Source organism: Sander vitreus, chromosome 9 (genome assembly GCF_031162955.1).
Source record: "Sander vitreus isolate 19-12246 chromosome 9, sanVit1, whole genome shotgun sequence".
NCBI classification, from domain to species: domain Eukaryota; kingdom Metazoa; phylum Chordata; class Actinopteri; order Perciformes; family Percidae; genus Sander; species Sander vitreus.
The window spans coordinates 6,793,374-6,810,664 of NC_135863.1; the positions used below are offsets into that span (position 1 = coordinate 6,793,374).

Sequence of the window (17,291 nt, forward strand, 5' to 3'; positions counted from 1 at the left end):
GAAATATGCATATAGATGTCTTCAATTCCTCTGTAGAGCACACACACTTTCTGTTGTAATCATTTAGGACACCCTGAAGTCTTGCGGGATGCATTGTAACACACCTTTCAGCAGTCTCACTGTTGAGAATGTGTACATTTAGACAGACATATTTATTCATCCTCAACCCTTCTGTTTGTTTCAGGGATTCACTGGACCTGTAGGCCCTGAAGGAATGATGGGCCCAATGGGAAAACCTGTAGGTTTCTCTGTGTGTGTGTGTGTGTGTGTGTGTGTGTGTGTGTGTGTGTGTGTGTGTGTGTGTGTGTTTGTGTGTGTGTTTGTGTGTGCGGGCGGGCGTGTGTAACAAGTATTGTATAATGACGCAATCACAAGACAATGATCAGTGAATACTATAGAACTGAAAAGGATGTTGACACAATGGAAATAATGAGAGATATTTTATAACTTTCAATTAATTCAGTCCATTAACTGGCCATGTGCTAATTCAGGTGTATATAGAATACAGAGCGGGATACAATGCTGGATATGTTTTCATGTTGTTACGTATCTTTTCCACAGGGACCAAGGGGTCCGAAGGGAAGCGGTGGCGAAATGGTAAGATCTGATTCAAACCAGTAACCAAAACAATGAAAGGTCTGTCAGACTGATTATGTGATAATGATTTATATTACGTATGATTACATGCTGATATACCCTGTGATTATGTCATGATTATACTGAAGAGTCAGACTTGAAAATGTCTTACTCAGAAAGCATTGCTGGGCCAGTTATAATGGCGCCACCTCAAAGCAGATTGTGGGTGCGAAAAAAGACCTACTGTAGATGACGAAGGCTGTGTTTAAATCTGCATGAAAGCTAGCTGTGGTTCCATGGTACTTTTGTTTATATGACTGTTCTCCTCTGTAGATCGGTATGGCTGAGTCATAGTGAAAGTAGCTGTTTTCAGTGTTTCCCAGAGCTCACTGTGGGGCCTTACAGTACTCTTAGACCCTCTTGTGTAAACAATGTTGAGGAAATGCCTTGTCAAAATGTTAGCATGGAAAACCACAATGCAATCCCCATATTCACTTCTATATCCCTGCTCCCACTCTGTAATGTAAACTGTAGTAAGATTCTTAGTTCAGCCTCTGTAATTCCCCCTGCCACACACACACACACACACACACACACACACACACACACACACACACACACACACAGACAGACTGTGTACATAATGGCCCCTTCATTCTAGCCTTCTCTCAAACACTGATGATGTCAAATATGTGCATACTCTCACATATATGGACATGAACTACCTGAAACCACCTGAGTCCAGCTGCCAGGGGTAGGTAGGTAGATAGAGATAGAGCGATAGATAGACTTTATTGATCCCCAAGGGGAAATTCAAGGTCCCAGTAGCTTACAGACATCACACAAAACATTCACATACATCACAAACAGGATGATAAAAAAGCAAATCCACATGAATAGCATGGACAGTAAAAGAAAAAATACTAAATAAAAAATACACATGAATGTACTAAGGGATGTATAAGCATGAGACGCTTGCAGTAACAGGGCAGGAACTGACCCTGTGATTCAGTATGAGAGTGTGTGTCATGGTGGTAGTGCAAATAGGTCCAATAATGCAAGGATAAAGTCTAGAGACTAGCTACTATAGAACAGTCAAATTCCTCCTGCTATTCCTCATAGCATCACAGAGAAAAGTGATGGGAGAAACTTAATCATGATTCTGCAGTTGTTCCCTGCAGAGTTCCACTCTGCTCGCTGTGATGCTGTACCTTGATTATCCAATACATGTTGGTTTTTTAAAGCACTCAGCTCTCAGTGGACTGATTTTCTTTCTCACACCTTCAGGGGCCTCAAGGACCACAGGGAAGTCCAGGACCTAGTGTAAGTGTTAACCTCATTATCACATCTCAGCTTTATACTACAGTACATGTACTTTATTAATGTAACAATAAAGTTCTGTGATATGTCTAATTATGAAACATAGAGGATGAGCTTGCTTCAGTCCAGGCAGACTTTTTTTTATTTAGGGCCAGAATGTATAAAAACTCTGGAAACAGGATGATTTTGGAATTATTAGTAGCATTGCCATATGAAATTTTAAATGATTTATTTGATATAAACATTATAAAATACGTTGACTTAAATACTACTATGTTGCAAATGTATTCAGTTCTCTGGTTGCACACTCAAACATCTCCCTATAATGTATCTTCAGAGTCCACTGACACAGACATGGTTTGCCAGAAAGTCTGCCCGCAACCACAATAGGCTCATTTTTCACTGTGTCGAACATTTTGTCTTCTTCTTTCGTCCCACCTTAGGGACCCCCAGGTGCTCCAGGTCCAACAGTAAGTGCTTCATGTCACTCAAGTAGACAGGTAGATAGGATCAGCTAGCAGGCAGGAGCCTATTTTTGAGTTTCATGCAAAAGATATAAGGTTTGAACCATAAAGTTGGAGGAAAATTGTCCAGCTCTTAGGGTAATTTATTTTAAAAAAAAATAAAATATAAAAAAAAATAAATAAAAAAATAAATAATTTTATCATAGGTAAACTTCAACTGTGAGAGATGGAATCTAAAACAAAAATCCAGAAAATCACATTGTATGATTTTTAAATAATTAATTTGCATTTTATTGCATAACATAAGTATTTGATCACCTACCAACCAGTAAGAATTCCGGCTCTCACAGACCTGTTATTTTTTCCTTAAGAAGCCCTCCTGTTCTCCACTCATTACCTGTATTAACTGCACCTGTTTGAACTTGTTACTTGTATAAAAGACACCTGTCCACACACTCAATCAAACAGACTCCAACCTCTCCACAATAGCCAAGAACAGAGAGCTGTGTAAGGACATCAGGGATAAAATTGTAGACCTGTACAAGGCTGGGATGGGCTACAGGACAATAAGCAAGCAGCTTGGTGAGAAGGCAACAACTGTTGGCGCAATTATTAGAAAATGGAAGAAGTTCAAGATGATGGTCAGTATCCCTCGGTCTGGGGCACCATGCAAGATCTCACCTCGTGGGGCATCATGTCATCATGAGGAAGGTGAGGGATCAGCCCAGAACTACATGGCAGGACCTGGTCAATGACCTGAAGAGAGCTGGGACCACAGTCTCAAAGAAAACCATTAGTAACACACCACACCGTCATGGACTAAAATCCTGCAGCGCACGCAAGGTCCCACTGCTCAAGCCAGCGCATGTCCAGGCCCGTCTGAAGTTTGCCAATGACCATCTGGATGATCCAGAGGAGGAATGGGAGAAGGTAATGTGGTCTGATGAGACAGAAATAGAGCATTTTGGTCTAAACTCCACTCGCTGTGTTTGGAGGAAGAAGAAGGATGAGTACAACCCCATGAAACATCATTCTTTGGGGATGCTTTTCTGCAAAGGGGACAGGACGACTGCACAGTATTGAGGGGAGGATGGATGGGGCCATGTATCGCGAGATCTTGGCCAACAACCTCCTTCCCTCAGTAAGAGCATTGAAGATGGGTCGTGGTTGGGTCTTCCAGCATGACAACGACCCGAAACACACAGCCAGGGCAACTAAGGAGTGGCTCCGTAAGAAGCATCTCAAGGTCCTGGAGTGGCCTAGCCAGTCTCCAGGCCTGAACCCAATAGAAAATCTTTGGAGGGAGCTGAAAGTCCGTATTGCCCAGCGACAGCCCCGAAACCTGAAGGATCTGGAGAAGGTCTGTATGGAGGAGTGGGTCAAAATCCCTGCTGCAGTGTGTGCAAACCTGGTCAAGAACTACAGGAAACGTATGATCTCTGTAATTGCAAACAAAGGTTTCTGTACCAAATATTAAGTTCTGCTTTTCTGATGTATCAAATACTTATGTCATGCAAAAAAATGCAAATTAATTACTTAAAAATCATACAATGTGATTCTCTGGATTTTTGTTTTAGATTCTGTCACTCACAGTTGAAGAGTACCTATGATAAAAATTACAGACTTCTACATGCTTTGTAAGTGGGAAAACCTGCAAAATCGGCAGTGTATGAAATACTTGTTCTCCCCACTGTATATTACATTTGAATGGCTAAACCCTGTATCCTCATCCTGTTGTATGTCTTAATCTCAGACTGGCTAGAGAATAACCCTGTTATATCTTTCTTTCTTTTTATTCCTGAAACCAAAGATTTGTGACCGCCCAGGCTTCAATAGACTTTCCAAAGAAATAAAGAAAAGAGAGCAGAGGAAAGCCAAGATATAATAGAATCAGGACAAACATTTCTTGTTTGCATATTTGCTAAACTATAGATGAGCCAATAAATCATCCATGTCAGTGATAAGACGTGCAAAAAAGAACATATTTATTCAGAAGTATTTACACTGTAGATCAATGATCAGCCTGTGATACTGATAGAAACCCTCCTCACATCTCTTATGTGTCATAACTTGTGGATAAAGTGTAGCTTTCTGCTATCTGAATGACCTTTAGCTGCTCAAACATTTGTAACCCAGAAAAACAACCACATCATATGCCTTTTTTTGTTTACACACATGCTGAGTGGAATATGTTATTCTTCCCCCTACTAAAGTCAGGAATTTCAGAGTTTATTGATGCAAGACTTATTTTACTGCTTTTCTCTGGTATTAAAGTGTATTTTTATTCTATTAAAGTTTTCTCCATAAACCAGATGTGTATAGAAAATGCCATGTTTTCTATAACCAATACAAAAGCCTTAGGATTATAATCTTTCAGTTAAATAATGAACAGGGCACTGAATGTGTTATGTTTTCATTAAACTGAATATGTTGATTTTGAATCCACAGAGGCTGATATATGACGACTCAGCAGACTACGGTCTATCTGACTCTAACGCTGCCCTCAGCACACAGGTAAGGCACTAATACTCTCAGTCAATGGACTGGGTGGATTCTGCGATCACGGAAGACTTGCGTCACATGGATGTGCCGACAGTTTTGTTGTCATTACTTAGAATTCCTCATGGGGCGACAGAAACTAAGCACTATAGCTTTAAAATTTGTTTTGCACTTTCTGTTGGTTTTGTAACTGTAATGAAGCCACAAATAATCTATAATTTTGGAGTTTGATAGTGCTGTCTTTCCCGTTCTCAATCAGAGTTTACAGAACACAGAAATGAGCCTCTCCGATCAAAATACGGAGATACTAAAGACTCTACATTACCTGAGCAGTGTGATTGAGAGCATAAAAAAGCCTCTGGGCACAAGGGAGAACCCGGCCCGTGTCTGCAAAGATCTGCTTGACTGTCATCACAAGCTCAGAGATGGTGAGAGTCTCATCTACCTGATACTGAATGGATGGGAATGTTTTAATATGTTTTAATATGAGATCTTTTTGTTCCACATTTTTAGGCAAATGTAGATGTTTGCATATACATTTTTATAAAATACTTGTCTTGCTCTCCCTAACTCTCTCTCGCTCTCACTCTCTCTCTCTCTCACTCTCTCTCTCGCTCCAATTTTAAGGTTGGTTCTGGATTGATCCAAACTTGGGCTGTACTTCTGATGCCTTCAAGGTCTTCTGCAATTTTACCGCAGGAGGGCAGACCTGTTTACATCCAGTAGCCTCTAATAAGGTAAGATTTAAGTGGTAAAAAGATGATATATAAACATATCAATGTGCTAGATGAAATAAAGGACTGTTTGTTTACTTTATTTAATCCTAAATAAATAGAAATAGTGGTTATGTTTTGGATGGTGGGGACAGGTATGTGCTCTGTCATTGCCGTCACTATCCATGTCAGTTAATTCTTTGAACTTTTCCACGTTGTCTTGCAAACCAATAAAGCACTCATTTAGATTCATGTAGAATCTTAACCGCAACAATCCTCTGTATTGTCCTTTGCTTTCACATTGTAGGAGGTTCTATCATAGCTTTCCAAACATCTGAATTATATCAGTTTGTGGTTATGATGGCAGACTGATCACACTCCTGTTTCTGCTCTCTGTCACAGATGGTGTTTGGAGTGGGAAAAGTCCAAATGAAGTTTCTCCATTTGCTGAGTACTGAGGCCAGTCACAGCATTACACTCCACTGCCTAAATGATCCTCCCTATGGCACCACAGACAGCTTCAGCTCCACCGGATCCTTACCGCAAGAGAACACCACACTTCAGTTCCGTGGCTGGAACAAACAGATGTTTGAGAAAGACACACTACTTGAACCACATGTGCTCCAAGACGAGTGCAAGGTAATGAGCAGGACAGAAAAGTGATTCAGCACTACCTTTTCAAGCATACTCATTCGACATATTTTATTAATTTGGAACATAAATCGCTTGAATGTTTCTTTTTTGTCTCGCCTCCACTTATCATCTTTCAGATCCAAGATGGCAGCTGGCACCAGTCACGCTTCTTCTTCCATACTCAGGACAGTCGTCAGCTACCTATTGTAGACATACAGGAGTTTCTCACATCACAGCCCAATAGTCAGCGGCGTATAGAAATCAGTCCAGTCTGCTTTCTCTGACACCAACATCACTGGCCTGTAACTATTTTACATGAACTACTAAAATGCAAGGCTGTTACAAAAAGAATTGCTAACTACCAAGAGCGAGTGCCCGTGAGAGTTTGTTGTGTTCATTGGAAAACCGTTAATGGGACCTGTTAGCACAACAAATGTCCAATGTCCAATTGAAGGCAGACCTGCATGGAAGAACTCAATCTCTGTGGAACACCCAGGCCAAGAAGGCCAAAGGAGAACAGTGTATACCAATATTTATCCGTCAATAAGTTTGTTTTGTTGATAATTGTTAGTCAAACAGTGCTTAGGTTGGCTGTAAATGGACCCACATCACTCCCTGATCGCAGGGTAGGGTCTCACTAAATAGCAGCCTATTCAAACCCTAAAACTTACACCTCCCTCTCAACCCCAGACCATCCTAAGCAGAGGCCTAACCCGAAGGAGCGTGCCAGGCCTCTACATAAGAGCACTGTCTGACTAAAATGTTTTTATGAGTGCAATAGCATGTGGATAATGTGTGACTGCTATAAATATTTCATTTTCCGATCAAAGGCTATATTTTACATTGTTTTCATGACATTTTTGCCTTCGGTCCTGCCCAGTTGGACCTGTACATCTTGACAGATGGTGCTCTACCTCTACCTGCTCATTTGCTTTCTAGAATAGTTGCTAATGTCAAGTCTTCTTTTTTTTTTTTTTTGCCTTTGTTTTGTATGTACCGGTTACATCAAGATTTGTTATGTTTTTTTCTAAGTACTTATGTTGATTTGGTCATTTCTAATTTATGAACCATTTTTTTGATACACTACATATTTTTTGTAGCTTTTCCTTCTATGTGGTAGGTTCTTCAGGAGAAACCTATCATTGGTGCTGCAAAAAAATAGTTTTTACATTTCCTGTGTATATATTGACAGCATACTGTATGTTTATTTATATTCTTTTTGTTTTGTGTTCACATTACTGTATCACAGTAAATTATACTCTCAGAGAACTATTTGGTCAACCACAGCTCAGTCTAAAGAGGTATTTATGTGTAAAAGGTGTGTCTGTGTGTTCACACCTGTGACTATATGTATATCATACTGTTATTTTAGTCTTTGCAGTGGTGGTTAGGTGGACTGGCAGCTACATTAGGCCAGAGTCAGAATACAAGGAAAACACAGTTATTACAGTATATTCTTAAGTTATGTTACCTTGAACAACTGTGCAGGATAAAGGTGAATGCAAATGTGTAAACAATAAATACATTGCCAAACAAATAAAAGAAGCATTTTACCCACAAATGGTTGTGTCCTTTTTCTTAAAAGGTCAAAGTCATAGAATATGTTAGGAATCTAATTATTCTCGAATGTCAACCGCAACATATGATGATAAGGACATATATACTGTTTATACTGACAAATCTATTTTAGATTAGTGGTGGCCTAAAGGTTAGAAAAGCCATTTGATACCAGGACCCTGGCAGGATAAATCTTGGAAGGAAATGTAAAAGAGTCCCACCTTCATTAACACCTGGTGCCCTACAGTAAAAGACATTAACCCCAACTGTTCGACTCCGACCTGCGGCCCTTTGCTGCATTCCCCCCCTCTGTCTCCCCTTTCAAGTCTAAGCTGTCCTACACATATAAAATGCCCGAAAAAATTATCTTAAAAAAACAAAAAAAAACAGAGAGAGAAATTATTTGAATTCTTAAAAATTAAATTGATAGCTAGATTTCAGAAGAGCATTTTGACTATTTAGGCCACATAGTCCAACTCGAGGAAAAGAAGTCATCTTATGTTGGTACTCCACAAAATCAACACAGTGAGAGTATTAGAAGAATAGAATAGATATAATAGATCTTTATTGTATCTATTCTTTCAACAACGAAACACAGTTTAGCACCTCTCAATATGACAGTTAAATCACAGACAAACAGAAATATAAAATTGAAATAGTAAAATATAAAATAATAACAAAATAGAAAATGTAAATAGTAATAGAAGGCTATACATTGACGACTCTTGTGCCAGTCGAGCAGTCCAGCACAGGTTTCCTATTCAAACTGCGACATATAGATGCAAGTAGCTCAGTTAAACTGCTGATCAAACATGATGTGTGCACAAGGGCTCCTTCTCTTTCTCTCCCTCTCTTTCTCTCTCTGTTTGTTAACCTGCAATGACCACCACAATAAACTCGTCCCGTACATTTAAGCGAGGAACTAGACTTGCACATGAACACATTAGTTCTTGTATAGATACTGTCTACACGTACAGCTACATCGGAATCATAACAACTCACTGCAGCTGGGTGCAGAATGAAAATGTGTATAGTTATACTGTCCTGGAAGACCATTTACCTACTTACTAAGAGGAAAACAAAAGCTCTGCATTTTCGATGGTTTATTTTTTTGTGTGAATATTCCCAACAGCTACACATTTAGACACATATATTCTCCACATTCTTATCAGCTCAGTGTTATTTGTGCTTTCAGTGTTTAGGCCTACTTTGTCACCGGTGGAGGACGCTGTAGTTCTGAGCCACTAAGAACGGGAGTCGCTAATGAGCAGGTTTCCAACCGGAACTCATCTCCTCGTGCTGAAAGTTGCCACCGGCGGAAGAGGGTTTGTTTTGATGCTGCCTGATTGTGTCCAACGTGTGGCTACACTTCTCCTGAAATGTGCTCTGTAACTGTATCGTTACCAGCAACAGACATGCTGTCAACCGCGGAGAGCCAAATGAAAAACAGCGACCAGGAGGAAGAGCCGAAAGGGACCAAAAGAAAGATTTCGCTCTCCAAGTGAGTGTTTTGTTAGACAGGGTTTCAGGAGCAAACTGCTAACTTAACGTTAGCTAACAGGTTCACGTGTGTTTGCTCGAGCCTTGTTTTTACCTTTTATAGACGTTATAAAGATATAAAGAGGAGTCTATATTACCAATAACGATAGTTATTGGTAATATAGACTCGGCATGTAACGGCATGTAGCGTTATGTGCTGACGTTAGTTATCTAACGTTACAAAGTTAACGTTACATCAGACAAAACTGTACTTACTTTACTCATTCTTCATCTTTCCTTGTCTTTAACCTTTGCTATACGTGCAGTTTAGTGTCCCAAATTATTTTCCAAAAACTGAGGGTTAGGGGGTTAGGGTTAGCCCTAGGTTAGCCCTAACCCTAACCCACATTAATTACTATAAAACACCTGTTAAACCGCACAGGTGGTTTAGCAGGTTCATAATTAAGGACATTGTATGGGGAATTTGGAACACTAAGTAAACTGCACGTATACCTAACCGGTAATGTCTTGTTTCTATATGTCGCCTACACTTTGTAAGTGTTGTAGACGTGTTCATGTTTTTTTTCTGTGAAGTTGTATTGCAGTCAAGTGAGTTGATTATTGCTTACTTATTACACTTATTGTCCCTGCTGTTCCTACTGTTTCCCTTAAGTGTTAGACTGCCCACATATTGTGTGCACCATGCTGACATGTTGTCTCTCCTGCAGTTGTGGTGTGTGTGGATCAGAGGAGGCGAAGTACAGATGTCCCGCCTGTCTTGCCCATTCTTGCAGGTGAGATTATTGTACAAGTAATGAGATTATTTTACTTTAATAAACAGTCCCTCAACTAATCTGAATAATCCATTGAACCAATCCCTTTAAATATGTAAACTGAGGCTACCCATATCCTTTATATAATGCACTTTAAACCCTACCATTAAATATTAGCAGTGCCAGGTGTTCCATTAGCCTGTGCACTCTTGTTCCCTGTTTGCAAAAAGCACAGTGGAGTACATTTTAAAAGTACACTAATTGATAAAAGGTGAAGTTGTTGTAAAACCTGTATTAGGAAAGAAAGACTTTGGCCAGCCCAAGGCTTCATTTAAAGCCCAATCTTCGATTCGGCTGACATAATGTTCTCCATGTGCTTACAAACAATCTCCCTGTGAATCTGAAGTAATGTAACATATGAGGATGGAATTGGAGGGTCAGCCCAATGGTCCCACAGCCCTGTGTTCCCACATTTCTAAGAATTTCCCCCTATCCTCCCACAACATTTTTTAGGGTTAGGGGGATACAATCTTATACAAGTTTATGAAAAAGGAAATGTGGGAACATAGGGCCTCATTTTGGAAAAAAAACCTTAGAAATGTGGGAACATAGGGCCTAAGTTTGAAGAAAAAAAAAAATCTTAGAAATGTCAGAACATAGGGCTGTGGGAACATAGGACCTACTTTTCAGTGAAAACAAAAATTCTTAGAAATGTGGGAACATAGGCACGCTCCCGGAATGGATACAGGAAAATAGATGTCGCATGGCATATGTAGTCTTTCAAACATTATAGACAGTATGTGTTTGTATTGGATCGTAAGCAATGGATAGTGGCAGCAAAGCTTGGCTACAGGGTCGGCCATTTTTTGTAATTTTGTCAAAGTGAACACAGGAAACAACTATTTTAAATGGCATATTAATTAATACTTGCATGAGATCCTTGTGTCCATGTCCTCGGATAATTTAGTAATTGTAAATATGATTGCAGGCAGATTTTCCCTTGAATTATTAACCCTTGTCCGCAGATAAGTACTTGTTTATGTTGTTAAAATTGCAGTTGGATTTTATGTTGATGTTGAGTTGATTTTCCCTTAATATTCTATGATAAGATAAATATCTGTGATAAGATCAATTATTTCATGCAGCATTAAAGAAGAAGCAATAGCAGAGAAATAGTTCTGCTTTTTCTGATTGAAAAAAAAAATGGTTACACTTTACTTGAAGGTGTCTACATAAGAGTGACATGACACTGTCATGAACGTGTCATAAACATTAAAAACAAGTCATAAACGTTTATGACATAACGCTTCTTTTAGTAAGTGTCATTTGGTTTTTGTTATGACAAGTTAGGGTTAGAGTTAGGGTTCATGTGTCATGACTGTGTCACGATAGTGTCATGTGTTCATGACAGTGTCATGTCACTCTTGTGTAGATACCTTCAAGTAAAGTGTTACCAAAAAAATCATTAAAAGCATTATGTAACAAATAGTTATATAAAATCTCTCCTACCTTTGCGTGCAGTAACATAATATTTGTTTGTTGTACATTTTAGTTTTTACTGACTGAACATTACTTTGACTCATGGCTAGCAACAACATGCCGCTGGTAATGGCAATGCTGCATGACCTATTCCTTGAATTCTGTGGATGGTGAAACATTTTAAACCTAACCTTCAAGTAGTAAATGGCATATTGAAGGTCATACCTGAAGATTTCATTAAGGTTTATCAAAGGGCACCAGGGGATGTCCTTCCCCTTTCTCTCATGGTTGCCTGTTGTTTTGGGCATCATTCAGCATTCCTTTTACATAGTTTCTAGGCATACAGTCTTTGTCTGACCCTGGCCAAATACCTGTCTCTCAGCAAAATGGGTTTTTGGATTAAATTACAGTTTTCTGTCTTTTTTTTTTTTCTTTTTTTTCTGAGATCTTTTAGGAAGCTGGTCACAGACACTTTTAAATAATCATATTAGCTTAATTAATGTTTAATCACACAAAATTTAAAACATCTCTTTCAAACGTGTAGGTGTGCAGTCATGGAAGAATTATTTAGGTCCTTAAGTAAAAAGTTGTTTTTGGGCTGTTTTACATTCTGTCACCAGCATTTGGTTTCAGTTGAACATTCTGTTGATGTTACATCAACCATTTTGTCAAATGTTGACAGCTGTCTTTTATCTTCTCTGAAAATGTGCTTGTTCTAGTGTTATGTATGTGTAGGTGCTCTTTTATTATAGCTCTTTTGTTATTGTCGATTTGTTCGTTTAGTTTTTCTACGATCACTTTACAGCTAACCAAGCTACCTTTTAATACTAGATGTCTGGGGCTAATGTGTTGCTAATCCAACATTATAAGTAATAGTTAGGTTAACTGTTAACTAGGGCTGGGTATCGTCTAAAAATGTTATAAAACAAAAATAAATTAAAACATTACACATTACGACACAAATCGTATTATTCATGGTTCAGCTCCTACTACGTGAGCCCCGTCTGTGCGTAACAGCCAATCACAAACATTATTAGATCTTGGTAGAAACATGCTGGATGCTTTTTGGCTCACTGACGCTGATGATATTTACTCCTTTTGGAGTAAATATCATCGTAGGTATTGAAATTGGGTATTGAATGACGAGGCATTTCTCGATACTTGGAGGCAAATCGGTCAGTGCCTGAAGTATTGAATTTGATACCCAGTCCTACTGTTAACTGGCTAACTGTTATGTATTTTCCTATTTTTACCTTTACTGTAATGGACTCTATTTGTATGATTACTAGATTAATAATAATAATAATAATAATAATAATAATAAATAATCATCATAATCATAAATGACAATTACTTTGACAGCTTTGTCTTTACAAATTAATTTTTTACAATACCTTTTACCAAAACTTTTGTAATGGGTCCTCTTTTTGATTTTTTTCATCACTATCATTGAATTTATTGTCTGATTCGGATTTCACAGTTTTACAATTGCTTCTAATAAAAACTTTGAGCGCAGAAGATTTTCAGTTGGCATTGGGAAGGAAGCGGAGCACAAATACTTTCAGCTTCCTTTGGTGCTGTGTTTATCTCTGGGCTAGTAGTTGATTAAAAAATATGAATCAGAGAACATGAGCTTGTTTTCTCTGGGTCTTTCTCCTAGCACACATATAAAAATAAAAATAAAACTTTTCTAGAATGATGACTTTTTAGATAGTTTAGCAGTTTGTTTACCTACAGTGCTAGTTCTTTGTTGTAGCCATGGGTATGCTAATGTACCCTATTTGTCGGTCTCAGTTCAGCAGACCAGCAGTCTTAAGTTTTCCATCTCTCTTTGTCCTGTTTTCTTTTTGCTGTCCTTTGTGCGCAGTCTGCAAGCTGAAATGCAGCCAGACCAAATTCCTGTAAACAATTAGAAGCATTACCTAAGAAATTCAGTTTGTGTATATTTTCCAGCTTGCTGTGTGTGAAGAAACACAAGGGAGATTTGGGATGCAGTGGAGTTAGAAATAAAACGGCCTTTGTGACCCTCTCACATTTTGATGAAATGACGCTTCTCAATGGTGAGCATCCCCCTTCCTGTGACTGCATAACAAAAACCAACAAGAATAGTTTTAGCACTTGACTGTTAAATTGTAAAGTAAATATTGTCGAACGATCATCACTGTCAAGTACAGTTCTGAACTAACCAGAAAGTGGGTTGTTAAGAATATTATTTTTGTCATTGTTGGCAGTGACGTGTGTTTGTTTAAGCATAAGAAAATAGCTGATACACATTTTATTAATGAGTGGTATTATAACAAATGAATGCTACTCCTTTTACTTTCATGTGTGTTTAATGTTTGTCCTTTACCTGCACTGTAGACTACAGGCTTCTGGAGGATACAGGACGATTTGCTGACGGTGCCAGCAGAGACAACCTCATCCGGACTCCTCGTTCCACATTAAAAGTACGTCCTTGATTTACAAATGAAGTTTGTGTACATGCCTAATGTTGAGTACTGTACCTTAAAGGCTCCCTGTGGAGTTTGATCGGTTACTGTATTGTTTATTTTGTGCATGCGGTTGATACACAGTCCTACGAATGGTGTCACACTATCCCACTGCTCAACAGGTGGCTTTAACACGCCAAGAACCGCAGCCACGCACTAGCAAAGACAGGGAAGAAGAAGACAACAAGTTAGTACACATGGATGTAAACCGTGCTGGATTTAGAATACTTAAAACCCACTGTTTTAAGGGGAAGGAAATGCACCAAACACGTTGTAAACTGTAGGGATATTGTAAAAAAAACAATGGTGGTTGTCAATATTTTAGGATCAAAAGTCAAATTTTTCTGCTAAAAACTGCTTTTTACCCTTTATCCAAAGTTTTTTTTCAGTTTGGAAATCCTACTCAAAAATAAACTTGAAACTAGTCCTTGAAGAGTTTTTGTATGGTATAGAAATATACTGTATGGCTGAACATACCATTCCCACATCATTAGGTAAGGTATTCTAAAGTTGATGGTTTTGGCTGAAATACAAACCAATTGTAAGAGTAGGTGTGTTCCTCCTTCCCACCAGAGCTGTGGACTTTTCTTTTGGACATGCATCTCTACCCCAGCCTTGCAAACTGTTAGCTAGTTGGTTTGTGTACAACAACCATAGCAATGCACAGAGATAACTGTAAGCTGTAAACAGACAAGAGGCCGTAAACTGTTGCAAACTGCAATAAAAACCCCAATTGAGACACACATTTTGAATGCGCTGTATACATGTCCAAAGAATGCTTCTAAAACCCCATGAATACCGGCATATCCCACATGTCTAAATCCGAAAATGCTACATTCGGAAAAAGGCCTTATTTGGAATACATACACAGAATATGCTGATTACTTGACCTGTATCAAATTCGTAATATTGACATATTCGGAACAATAGTGGAATATTAGTGTGCATGTAACAATTTGTATAGCATCATCTAACTGTTTTTATCTTTGTGCTTTTATTACTTCAGAATTTGCAGCTGTAGTTATGCAATTCTTTCTGCTACTCCTGCCAGCTTTCACCTGTACTGTTAACACATGACAACATGATATTTGATAGCTTGGAGTAATGAATGTTCTTTTATGGGATTTTTAGAGGCAGTGGCTGCGTCAGCGGTCTCAAATCAATCAAAATAATGAGGCTTATTCTCAGCGAGAGATAACGGCTTGGCACATGATAGGCTTTGGGATTTGGGTTTCCTCCAGAACATTGCAAGTGCAGTAATCTGTTAGTAGCCTTGTATAGCCATACCTTTTTAATAAATCTCTTTCACTCTCTCTCTCATTACCCACCAATCTGAAGTCATGAAGGAGCTACGTGAGTGTCAGAAAGGAAAGACTTTCAAATGTAGATGAGGCCAGTAAGAAGTAGTTCAGATTTGGTTTTGGTTTAATTGTTAAAGCTTGCAGAGCCAGATTTATTAATGCAGAACAGATGTTTGTTTGTTGTTCTTAGAGAAGATGTCTGTTCATCTCTGTTCAAGGCTAAGAATAGAAATGTTCTGTTACATTTTGTTTCACTAAACCATTGTTTTGGCTGAAGTATACTGCTTTGAGATCTGTATTAAAGGTCTGATGGATTGTTTGGTTTGCTTTTATGAATCTTAATACTAGACCCTAATGTACTGTACTATCTCTACTTTTCTGTTTTATAGACAAAGAGGCTGGCAGCCAATGCCAGAAAGATGAACATCACATTGAGGTTCCTCCCCATCACCTTCACTAAGAGCAAAGAAAACTCCACCGTCTTCTTCACAAAGTAAGAATGAAATAACTCAAACCCAGACAATGTATTTTAACTTCAAACAGAATATGATTTTTTGTCTTGTCCTTAGCTTGTAGTTCCACAAAACTGGTGTTGCAGAGCGTACAAGAGCAACACTTATTTTGGAACAAATTATTTTAATTGAGCCAAGAATAGATAATTTAGTGACTCAGGCTAATCTCTTCCTTTAGGCTCTAAATTCAATTTTTAAGACTACAGACACGTTCTTTTTACTCTGGCATTACTGTCTTGAGACCAAATCGTGACCATAATGAAATATGTAAATACTCCTTTACACATGCTACAGTATCATAGAATGAGTGAGTGAATGAATGCTTTATTTCAAACATGTAAAAAACAATAGAAAAGATAGAACACAAACATACTGTAGCACACGTAGTAGTAATACAACAACGCAGGTGTTACCCAAACATTTCAGTTACAGGAAAAGACAACACTTCCTCCGTAGTTAACTTGGGAGCAAAATGAGCTTATGATTAGTGATGTTTTACTTTACCACAGGATGGCACTCTTGTTAAGCCCCAACAGCAGTTGGATCTTGTGCTGCCTCTCTTCAGGTCATCCTATGGCAGTTTGTGGTCATCTCCCCATGTCTGTTAAACGTGTGATCGATATGTTACCTGAGGCAGTTGAGGTGTAATTGACGTTAGCACACTAGTCTCTGATTGTCTAATACAACCGTAAACTAATTGTCTAGCTAGGCTTTGTGTGTTTCCCATTCTGTAATAATATACTACACATTATAGCCATTCATCAATAGACTTTTTGAAGGCATGTTGTTTTATTAAAGTAAAAAATGTATGCAGTTGGTTAATTGTTTTCAAGCTTAGATCTTATAACACCAATAGGCAAAAATATTGAAATAATAGCACTCGCGGTACCAAATGTACGTACGTGATGCACGGGATGAGTTTTCAGAGAAGGTTGGCAGGGAGAAGGTCAGTGCCCAGCTGTTCCTGAGCTGGTGACCTCATCTGAAGTTTCATTATTAAAATGTGTGATGTTTTCACAAATGGATCTTCTAATGTGTTACCCTGTGTTGTACATGGATAGCCCTGGTGTCGTTGACAGAAGCCAGTAATTATGGTCACAAAATGTGAAAGATCTTTCAATAAGCATTGCCTCGTGAGACTTTACTGAGAAATGAATAAAATATACCAGAAAAAGACTCTGTGGCCAAGAAACTGTAGAAAAAGGTGAAATGGCATTTTAACGATTGTTTTATCATTTAAAGTACACTCAACGCAAATAATGACATACAACACCACCAACAAGTCTGGTGTTGTTATTTAATCGTCCCCCCATTGGAATTTTAATGATTTTGGGAGAAATTATTTCCGTGTGGTCAACTTTGCAGACTTGCGGTAATTTAGAGAGTGAGGCTCATTACTCCCTTTAGACCCTGAAGTAGTAAGTCATTCTTTTGCATGAACACTTTTCCAATTTGCTCAGTTCTACTGGTGGTCTTGTCATGTCTGGCATCTTCAC

General features: G+C 38.5%; 2 protein-coding genes across 3 annotated transcripts in view; both read left to right on the plus strand.

The window, feature by feature from the left end:
* Positions 1–7,755, plus strand: part of col24a1 (collagen type XXIV alpha 1) — a 100,025-nt gene extending 92,270 nt beyond the window's left edge. Inside the window, exons 52-60 of one of the 2 annotated variants that reach the window (XM_078258475.1) lie at positions 185–238; positions 562–597; positions 1,864–1,899; positions 2,340–2,366; positions 4,809–4,874; positions 5,119–5,287; positions 5,487–5,596; positions 5,975–6,211; positions 6,343–7,755. In XM_078258475.1, coding sequence (XP_078114601.1) covers positions 185–238; positions 562–597; positions 1,864–1,899; positions 2,340–2,366; positions 4,809–4,874; positions 5,119–5,287; positions 5,487–5,596; positions 5,975–6,211; positions 6,343–6,489 — 882 coding nt within the window. In that variant the 3' untranslated portion in view covers positions 6,490–7,755. Of the gene's footprint in view, positions 1–184; positions 239–561; positions 598–1,863; positions 1,900–2,339; positions 2,367–4,808; positions 4,875–5,118; positions 5,288–5,486; positions 5,597–5,974; positions 6,212–6,342 lie in introns of those variants that run through there. The other variant, XR_013502482.1, reaches the window with a different exon arrangement.
* Positions 7,756–9,969: 2,214 nt separating this feature from the next.
* znhit6 (zinc finger HIT-type containing 6) overlaps positions 9,970–17,291 on the plus strand; it is a 29,862-nt gene continuing 22,540 nt past the window's right edge. Inside the window, exons 1-4 of the mRNA XM_078259907.1 lie at positions 9,970–10,035; positions 13,447–13,553; positions 13,855–13,940; positions 15,673–15,776. Of these exons, the coding sequence (XP_078116033.1) occupies positions 13,538–13,553; positions 13,855–13,940; positions 15,673–15,776 (206 nt within the window). The 5' untranslated portion in view covers positions 9,970–10,035; positions 13,447–13,537. The remainder of the gene's footprint in view (positions 10,036–13,446; positions 13,554–13,854; positions 13,941–15,672; positions 15,777–17,291) is intronic.